This window comes from Eurypyga helias, unplaced genomic scaffold, assembly GCF_000690775.1.
Source record: "Eurypyga helias isolate BGI_N326 unplaced genomic scaffold, ASM69077v1 scaffold38514, whole genome shotgun sequence".
Lineage (NCBI taxonomy): Eukaryota > Metazoa > Chordata > Aves > Eurypygiformes > Eurypygidae > Eurypyga > Eurypyga helias.
This window is the reverse complement of record NW_010246287.1, coordinates 1-10,402: the sequence shown is the minus strand read 5'-3', so window position 1 is coordinate 10,402 and position 10,402 is coordinate 1. Positions and strand designations below refer to the sequence as shown.

Here is a 10,402-nt window from a genome sequence, read left to right as displayed (position 1 = left end):
TTGCTTAGCAGAAGAAAGGAATAGAATGATGACATACTGACAGAGCGGCTGTGTGGTACTTCACTGCTGGCTGGGATTAAACCACGACGAGCTATATCCAGATCTCTGTAGGTGAAACACCTTGATAATAAAATTGCAATAAGAAATTCAGGGTGTTAGTAGAGCTCAGGTTGCTATAACAGGGTAATGTGAATATGCAGGCATACAGGTGAACTGTGAAACTTATAGCACATGCCTCTTTCCCTGTCCCCTCTCTGGTGTCGGGTTTGCAAAACCCTCGGTGCCTTTTGAAAGAAAAGCAGTGAAGGTGATGATTCAGTTTAATGCTGCACCTGCAGTGGCGCTCGGTGTTATCTAAATGAAACAAGCCCAAGGAATATTGGTCTGCAAGGTACAGAAGCCAAGTTTAGATCTAGAGAAAAATATCTTTCTGGTGGAGCAGCTTGGAAGGTTTTGATGAGAAATGAAAATTAATGTCCTATAGTATACTCAATTCTCTGCGCCTCTGGTTTTCATGTCACTTCTTAGTGTAATTCTGTCTTAGTGAAATCCAGGTGGTTTCTTTCTAAGTGCTCGACTCACCCTGATTCCTGCAGGTGGCAAAGGCCAGACCTGCACTGAATACAAGAGAAAGGTCAATTTTGTTTCACACAGTTCAACTAAGCTTTTCGTGGAGTTTGTCTCCCTGTTTATCTTAATGAAGTCTGATCTTTTCCCCTTCTAGGATTTCCTCCGATGCATTTTTCCCTCCCCCGAGTCTCTCTGAAACCAACAAAACTGGGGTTATGAAGTCAATCCTAGATGGCCTCGCAGATACAACCTTCCGAACAATCACAACCGATCTCCTTTACGTGGGCTCCAACGATATCCAGTACGAAGACATGAAGGGCGACATGGCATCCAAGCTGGGATACTACCCCCAGAAGTTCCCTCTCTCTTCCTTCAGGGGTGATCCCTTCCAAGAAAAAATGACTGCGGGAGATGATCCCCTGTTGAGCATTATTCCCTCAGATCAGGTCAACATCACAGAGTTTTACAACAAGTCCCTGTCCACGTTTAAGGATAATGAGGAGAACATACAGTGTGGGGAGAACTTCATGGATATGGAGTGCTTTATGATCCTGAATCCCAGCCAGCAGCTGGCCATTGCCGTGCTGTCGCTCACCCTGGGCACCTTCACGGTCCTGGAGAACCTCCTTGTCCTGTGCGTCATCCTCCACTCCCGAAGCCTCCGGTGTAGACCCTCCTACCATTTCATCGGCAGCCTGGCTGTGGCCGACCTCCTGGGCAGCGTGATTTTTGTCTACAGTTTTGTGGATTTCCATGTTTTCCACCGGAAGGACAGCCCCAACGTCTTCTTGTTCAAACTGGGTGGAGTTACAGCCTCCTTCACCGCCTCCGTAGGTAGCCTTTTCCTCACGGCAATAGACCGGTACATATCTATACACAGGCCACTAGCTTACAAAAGGATTGTTACCCGACCAAAGGCTGTCGTAGCGTTTTGTGTGATGTGGACCATCGCTATCGTAATAGCCGTTCTTCCTCTGCTCGGCTGGAACTGCAAAAAGCTCAACTCTGTCTGTTCGGACATATTCCCTCTCATCGACGAGACGTACCTGATGTTCTGGATCGGGGTCACCAGCGTCCTCTTGCTGTTCATTGTCTATGCCTACATGTACATACTGTGGAAGGCTCACAGCCACGCTGTTCGCATGATTCAGCGGGGCACGCAGAAAAGCATAATCATTCAGTCGACGGAGGATGGTAAGGTACAGATCACTAGGCCCGATCAAACTCGTATGGACATCAGGTTAGCCAAAACCTTGGTCCTTATCCTAGTCGTTTTAATCATATGCTGGGGCCCTCTCCTCGCCATCATGGTGTACGATGTCTTTGGGAAAATGAACAAGCTCATCAAGACTGTCTTTGCCTTCTGTAGCATGCTCTGTTTGCTGAATTCGACGGTGAATCCCATCATCTACGCTCTGAGGAGCAAGGACTTGCGACACGCCTTCCGCAGCATGTTCCCCACCTGCGAGGGAACCGCGCAGCCCCTCGATAACAGCATGGAGTCTGACTGCCAGCACAAACACGCCAACAACGCGGGGAACGTGCACAGGGCTGCCGAGAGCTGCATTAAGAGCACAGTTAAGATTGCCAAAGTTACCATGTCTGTCTCCACAGACACGACTGCTGAAGCGTTGTAAGTCAGAGACTTCTCAGCGTTGTGAGAAAAAGGAGTTAGTTTGGGAAAAAAAAAAAAAATTTAAAAAAATCAACAACAGAGAAAACCAAACCCATGGCTTAACGTGTTTGTACCCTCCTGTAGTACTTCTTTGGTCTGTCATTGTCAGCTGAGCGATGATTGTGTTAAGAGCACTACCATCAGCCAGTTCTTCGGGTTTTACAATTAGGGGTTCAAGCTCAGTTTTCAAACGTTTTTTTTTAGTTCTCAAAAAGTGTTTACTGAATAATAGCAAGTTTCCTGAAAGAGCACAGAGAAAATACCAGGTTAGCAACAATTCCTTTTGGGGGGAGCGAAGAAAAATTGTGAAACCTAATTGAAAGCTAACGCATCCTAAACCAATACCATCAAATAAGAATAAGAGCCTTGTAATCATGCTGTTCATTTCAATGTGAAATGTATTTCATGTCTGTAAGTAACAGGAGTTTTTGATTTTTTCCATAAAGCGGCAGTGCTGAGTTTTAGAGGTTCTGTAAAACGTGTCGTGTCCTGTGAATTGTATGCTGTTTTATTATGTGTTATGGATATTTGTCTGATTTAACAAAGTGATAAGGTAGACTTCTGTGGAAATAATGTGAAACGTGATATGTAAACCCCATTGAAAACACTTACTGTATTTGAAGAATTCCTATGAGCTATTTTGGAAATTTTACACTTTTAGTGGTCTTCTGTGGACTTAGGGGAGAGGCTTTGTGTTCTTCTCCTAAAATTATTTCCCCACTACCTTTTACTTTCACATGCATACGAGAGTAACAGCAACAAAGGAATAGAGGAGGAATGTAAGAGAGGAATGCACTGGTTCAGACTTTTAAATACCACTGCGTTTATACAGAAGGACATTCATGGTTGTACAGACTATCGCCCTGCTCTGGGGCGTTGTGTGAATACGAACACTGAAAGGCAAAGGTCCTGGATATTGGCTCCTTTAACGGGCAGCTGGTTTTAAGCCACGTGCTGGTGCTGGACCACTGAAGACAGCATGTGTCAGACTCAGTGTGCGATGTTATCACTGTGCAGTCGATGTATACTTGAAGTGTGTCGCATTCCTGTATCCCAGGTTTGAGCAGATTCAGAGCCTGAGATGCCAAACTCCTGTCTTCACCTAAAAGAGGAGGAAATATTGTCAGACTTAGACATTTTCTTATTGTGTGAGCGTGTATATAAATAAATATCTATGTGTGTGTATGTGTGTGCGCGCGCGCGTGTGTGTAAGTATACTAATCGGTGTGAGTCACGGTAGCATAACTAAGATAGGACACTATGACCAAATGTAAACTGTATTTCTTGTTGCACGCTTTGCACACGAATTCTGTTTCTAAAATTGAGTTCTTCCAACGGATTACTGATGAACGTACCGTATTAAGAACATCCCGATCCACTCTGAGAGGTGTAGCCATGTCTAGAGAAAGCAACCTTTCGGTTGTACATGGGGGTAAGGGGGAGCAAGAGGCAGAGCTTGACGTGAGCCCGCACGGACGGCTGCCGTGGTTGTCAGTGGTGTTCCTGAAAACTGAGAAAGCCAGAAATAAAGGGTAATTGGTTTTAAGGCCGTCAGTATTCAAATCTGAGAGCTTAAAATGAGGTGAGTCTCACTGTGAAATCAGGACACGAATGAAGATGTTTGACACTGTCGGCTTTGAGGCAGAACTTAGCGAAGGAAAACGGCACCTCTGTTCCTTGGTGGGATTGTTTCTGCCACCTGGGACTTTCACAAGGAGCAGGTCACCAGGTAGTCTTTGAGGCACGGATATTCCCCAGGTAGTCTTTGAGGCACGGATATTCCGTAATTCCATTCTGAATCGGAAGGTACGGGGTCCTCTTCTCTGCTGCCTTGCTTTTTTGGACCGTTTCCTTACCCTTCTTCTGGCTGATGTCTGCCACAATAGCTGCGAAGGCGGCTTAGCCCGTTAGCTGCTGCCGCAGGAGAGGTGACTCCATCCCTAGCACCGGGCGAGTGGAGCCAAATCCATGCTGCCCTGCCACCTGTCCTTGGGGTTACGTGGGGAGAGGGGGGGGCAGCGGCAGCCCTGGGTCTCTGGCCGCCATGGTGGTGTCCCATGGCCTTTCCGATACCTCGGCGCGGGCTGGAGCAGCCGGCAGTGCCATGGGCTCAGCTGGTGTCAGGCGGTGGCTCTGCAGGGGCCTGAGTGGCCCAAGGCCAGGCTTGGCGAGGGACGGTACGTTGTAAAGGTCTCATCCGGCGAGGTGCTGAGCAGCTGCTGGAAGACACAGGGGAGTGGCTTTCCTCCTCCACCCCCTCCCCACAGCTTACCTGGACGGTAGGACAGGGCACCACACACGAGGGGGCCACAGCAGTCGGCCCAAAGCAGTGGAAGTGGCAGAGGATTCCTGGAGGACATGCAAGCCCTCCTCCTGAAAGATCTTCCTCCTCTCTAGGTGTAGTCCATCCTAAAGCAGCCCTCTTGGAGGAGGGATGGGGGGAAGGGCAAGCCCATTTGAATTGTAAAGGTATTTTAAGAGCCATTTTTGAAACTGTCTTCTTGTGAATTAAATGCCAACTTCGTGGACGTGGACTTCTGTTGTGCATCCGAGTTCTAAATTTTACATGATAAATCATGGGACAATGGGGCTGTCTTGGCACTTAACTTGGTGCTTACTGATATAATAAGATATAGCATCCTGTGAAACTGTTACCGTCTATCATCAGTATCTTCATTTGCATAATGAGTTTTTCTAAAGCTCTGGGAACTGTGTCGGTTCACTTAGAACCATTTCTTAAAGAGGTGGCAACGATTTCCCTATGCCTTGTGCACGAAGTAGAACTACTCTTTCAGTAGAAAACTCTGCTGCCGTGCCAAGATAAGCTGTACTTCAGCTTTAGGTATTCCTAATTTGCAGTTGCCTACCTTCACTTAGCGATAGCACAGCCAAACGATACTGTGTCCCACGGCCACCCACGCCGTCGTCGTCAGCCAACCAACGATAGTTGCAGTTACGTATACGTACCAACGCCAAGTGTCCCGTATCTACCGAGAAGACCATCTGTGTCACATGCGTGCAGAGTTAGATTCTCAACAGTCTAATTGTATATTTGTATGATACGATCTCCTTGACGCTGTGCAATCACCATCCACATCTTCTTGCACTGGCCTTTCAATGAAAATTTTAGTGTGTCTATTGTGAGATTGACAGCGCATTTTACCTGCTGTTATTGGGCTGAATGTATGTAAATAAGTGAAAAATTTTAAAAAAAGTCATCTGTACAAGCAGTGGCCTAAAAAGTCTGTAATTGTAGACTAGGACAATTGTTGAAGTTGCTGTGACATCTCACATACTACCTTTGAATAAACTGTTTACAGGGTCTTTTGGGATGCTGTTTCATAGTGAAAGGAAAATCTTTCCTTGTGATAATAAGGGTAAAGAAATTGGATTACCTGAGCTTTTTATTTCCAGTGTTTCAAAGTGGAGAACATAACTCTTTATTGTCTGTAAATCTAACATTATTACTTCCTCTTAGAAGAATATTGTATCATTAGATGTTTGTTTGAACTGGTAACATCCTTGCAACTGCTGCAATATTTTTCATTAGCAACCTGTATAATAGTTTGTACACAAGTACTGTTCAGATTGTCATGAAAAGTAGCTTTGACCATTTACCTACCAGTAGCAGAATAGTATTTCTGTAAAATTTCCAGTGTATTCCTACCATATCATATTTTATTTCTATAATGTAATTAAACTGTTATTTATTCAAGGAGAAAAAGTATTCCTCTACTTTTTATTTTTTGTTTGTTTTCCAAATTTTGAGATAACTGAGGAAGCCACGTGATGATGCTGCCTCATCCCACAATCTGGTGCTCTACGTTTTGTTTATAAGTTTGTCTGTCAGATCCTGAAACAACTGCTTAAACAACTTGACAACAGGTTGTCAAGCTTTGTGGGTTTTAATTGTACGTTGATGTTTGAAGGAGGAGGTAGATGATGTATTTTAGATTTGTGTATTCAGTACTATGGCGACAAGAGAGAAATGACATAGTTAAAACTGAATCTCCTGTTTCGTTATGTAGGTAATTTCCCCTTTCCTCTGTATTAGCCAAAACGCAATAAATCTCTTTTGCCTTCCTCAGATGCATATGTTTGCACAGAGATGTCACATCAAGACAAACCAGTATACTTCAAAAAAACAAAACACAAGAGAGCAGAAGAAAGGAATACAAACTAAAATAGCACTGCCAACAGCAATGACGACCTAAATTAGTTATTGGGGGCAGTAACTGCAATCAAAGACTTGAGACAAACAAAAAGTTAGTCTAGTTTTGGCCGGTGCTAGTGGGGACAGAACCGGGGCGGAGGGGGAGGTGTGCTGGTGATGGAGTGGTCCAACAGGGATGCCCAAAAGGGAGGGAGGGAGAGCAAGCTAAGCCACGCCACTCTGCAGGGAGAGCAAGCTGAGCCATGCCCCATGCCTACGGGGCACACTGAAGCTCCACCACTGCTGCTCCACCAAAACTGAAAGGAAGGGCTGAAAAAAACACTTAAAATCTCTTTGCGGTCCTGCCGCCCCATCCAGAGCCCACCAAATGCTGGAGAAAGGTCCCTGCCCCTTTCAGAGGATCAGTTTTTCATATAACTTAATGTCAGATTCATGTTACTTGGGCAATTTTCCTTCTCCACACTGGTGGTTTGAAAACAGTGGAGGTCCCGAGGAGACCAAGGGAGCGTGTCCTGGGGCCTTGGATCGTGGTTGTGCCACAGTGTTTGTATTTTTAAAAATTAGGTCACTGATGAGAAAGTCTTGGCAAAACGAAAACAGCTAGAAATGAAAGATGAGCTCTTAATCTTTAGCTGCATGCTACGTTTAAATGAAGAAGTCGGAGTATCTCTGCTGAAAGCTGTCACATCCAAAGCAGCCAGGAGACAATTCCCACTGTATTCGCATGTTTGCTAGAAAATAAGGGCTATGCTGCCACAAACCGACAGTTCCTCTTGATGGTAACATCTAAGTCTATTCTAGACAATGGAAGAGGAAATAATGACAGCTTTCCCAGAAACTGCTCTCTCACACTAAACCAGCTCAGGAAGTGTGCAGGCAAATACACTGCCATCGTTTCGGCCTTTCGCATTAGCATCCATTATTGTTGCCACTCTTCTGACAGTTGTTTTAAGAAGTCACAGTGTAATCACTCACACACATCATCAATAAAACATCTGCATTTTGGTTTTGGGGTTTTTTTTTAAATACATTTTTGTCTTCAGTGAATGTCCAGATTAAAAATTAAATCATATTATCTGGGAACGGATTATAGAAGAAGAGAACAAAATAATTTTTCCTGTGTTTAAGAAAGCATGGTGGGGGAAATACTTGACAGCTTAGAATACATGTGTCTTCCTGCGTTTTGTCTTTATCCATTGGCCTTTTTAGGTAATGGATATAAAGGACATCAACAGAGTTCTCTTTAAATAGCAGCACAACATATGAAGCACGATTGCCTATCCCAGGGCTCCTTAATATGAACAGCCATCTAATATTAATCTTTAAAATTCAGTTAATACTCATCTTTGAAATTCAGTTAACAGAAAGAGTGATAATAAGCCCACGGTAATCGTAATGAGTAGGTATGACATGCCCTGGTATTGCTTTCCAATAAATCGTCTTTGTTATCCAGAGCAGCACTCAGTTTAATGTTAAAGCATATTAAGGGATGGAATCCTGTCTCAAAAATATCACTAAGAACATTTTATTGACTTCAGCAGAAATTGTATCTTACCCTAGATTTTCAAACTGTGAGTTTGCATTTGGAAAGTGCAATTTTATATTCCAATGTATTTGCATTTTCACTGACATTAAGACAAAGATGAGACAGAACAAATAACAGCCTCTATATTCGTTGGGTTGGTTGGGTTTTTTTTACCTCCAAGATAATCTATTTTGAATTCTGGTGGGTCAGTGCAGAATCATAAAGTCTGGCAGGAGTTCAATGGACTTGTCATGGGAGTGAAGCAATTTATTTATCCATATGTGTGCAGATGGGGTAGAGAACATCATGAACAAAACTGCTCTCACAGTAATGATGACAGAGTCGCTTCCTGACCGCTTGCACTGATGCTGTTTTGATGCTTTCTCTCCCTCCCTCCATATATATATCTATATGCCTGTATGTGTGTGCACGGTGAAAGCAGGCTACACCCGTATTCAAAAATCTATCCCTAAAATAAAGAAGTCTTTCTACATGTGATGATGATAATGATAATGCCAACAGCAACAACAAAATAATAATAATAATAATAATAATAAATGTGAAACAACTTCACAGCCACTGATTTCATAAAGGTAAACCTCTTCTGCCATTTACAGCCGTAGCTGGATGGATCAAACCCTGACATTGCTATTTTTGTTCCCCACGGATCTTACTGAAAGTCCCTCCAGGGCTCAGCACCACAGGGATACCCCACTTTCCACTGAGCTGAAGAGAGGGAGAAGGGAAGGGAGGTGGAAATGCCCCAGTTCTTATTTGTGGCAGGCTGTACTTGGAGCTGCTGTGTGTGTAATGCTGCAAGGGTGTCTGGGGACTGCCCGGCAGTGTCCCTGTCCTCCAAGGCAGGGCTTGGTGGTTGCTGTAACCTGTCTGAGAGCAGAAACCTCATCAAAAAGGGTGAAAAATAATCATATCTGGTTGAAACTCTAAAAAGAAAGGATTTAAGATGTAGCAGGGTAATAATGCAGAGATGGACACCTGCTATGCGACATTTCTCAGTTAAGGAACAAGGATTAGGGGTATCATTTTAGTAGAGGAACATGGGGAATTATACAGGCTATGGATCCATCCAGTAAACACTCCTCCTGAACCTTCACAAGGGTAATAAGAAATCCTGGGATTATCAGGATTCATCAGCATTCAAATTCATCAGCAGCCTGGGAAAAAAATATAATGATTGTCTCCGCAATGCTTTAACTTGTAACCTAATTCAAAGCCATTTTTAAATTATACACCTACCTGCTACCAATGCAGTCTGAGCAGGCAAAATTAATAACAGGCATGCTCAGTAAATCCGAGGTTTAAAGCTTCAGCTAGAATGTTAATGTCTAAATTGAGTAATACTATCAGTCATGAGAATTACAATTATCTGCCTCCTTATCTTTTTCTATTTATTTGAGGGCTTTTATTTATTCTTATTATAGCACTAGCAAAACCTGACAGCTCTGCAGAGGGAGGGACCGTCTCTCCGCATGCGGCTGGCGATGTTGCTGAGTTGCCTGCAGCAGCGGGGCCAGGGCACCTGGGCACTGCAAGATGCTGATCTGGACAAGGAGGGGAAGAGAGAGGATTTGCCACTTCATAGCAAGCCTAGCAGAAGATGAGAAAAGAGCAAAGTCTTCTGGGGCACAGCTTCTTCCCCAGGGACATCCTACATCCCCTTACAGAGAGGTGCTGGGTAGATCATAGAATTGTTTAGGTTGGAAAAGACCTTTAAGATCATCAAGTCCAACTGTTAACCCAGCACTGCTGAGTCCACCACTAAACCATGACCCTAAGCACCACATCTACACGTCTTTTAACTACCTCCAGGGATGGTGACTCAACCACTTCCCTGGGCAGCCCATTCCATTGCCTGACAACCCTTTTGGTGAAGAAATATTTCCTACTATCCAGGCTAAACTTCCCCTGGAGCCACCTGAGGCCGTTTCCTCTTGTCCTAGCACTTAGCACCTGGGAGAAGAGATGCTGCTGGGTGGGGAGGAAAGCTCTAGGTTCAACTCCCCCATTCCCACCTCAGCAGCTGGTGATGGGCTTCCTGTCAAGGGACATGGCCAAAATTGTTGCACCCAAGGGTGCAACATGTCCATGGTGAGGCACTTGCAAAGGGAGCTGGCTTCTTCCCGCCTGTGCTTCTGCAGCTACGAGTATGGATTGTGTACAGCTTGAACCTTTGCTTTGTTACTGCAAACTGCTCTTTCAGCTTTGGTGTTCCTCACTCAGGAGCCTGGAGTTGTCCAAAATGGATTTGTGTGCAGATGATAAAAACCCGACATATGTACAGTCCTTATACATAGATTACAGGAAGAGTAGCTGAAAGGCAAAATGCCACGAAAGACTCAAATAAGACTGCATTGTCCACCTACAACTTGGGTATTTAGCCCAATGGTTGTCCATGCGAGCGATATGACATGAGTGAGTGACATGGATGATGGCATTG

At 44.4% G+C, this 10,402-nt stretch overlaps 1 protein-coding gene across 2 annotated transcripts; it reads left to right on the top strand.

Moving 5' to 3' along the window:
• The first annotated feature begins 727 nt into the window (after nt 1–727).
• Nucleotides 728–3,430, top strand: CNR1 (cannabinoid receptor 1 (brain)). 2 transcript variants are annotated; one of them, XM_010150351.1, is made up of 2 exons: nt 786–851; nt 927–2,454. In XM_010150351.1, the coding sequence occupies exons 1-2, from the start codon at nt 786–788 to the stop codon at nt 2,205–2,207; spliced, it is 1,347 nt and encodes a 448-aa protein (XP_010148653.1). In that variant the 3' UTR covers nt 2,208–2,454. The 2 variants fall into 2 exon arrangements, with proteins under 2 accessions (XP_010148652.1, XP_010148653.1); XM_010150350.1 differs by having other exon boundaries at nt 728–3,430.
• The last annotated feature ends 6,972 nt before the right edge of the window (nt 3,431–10,402 follow it).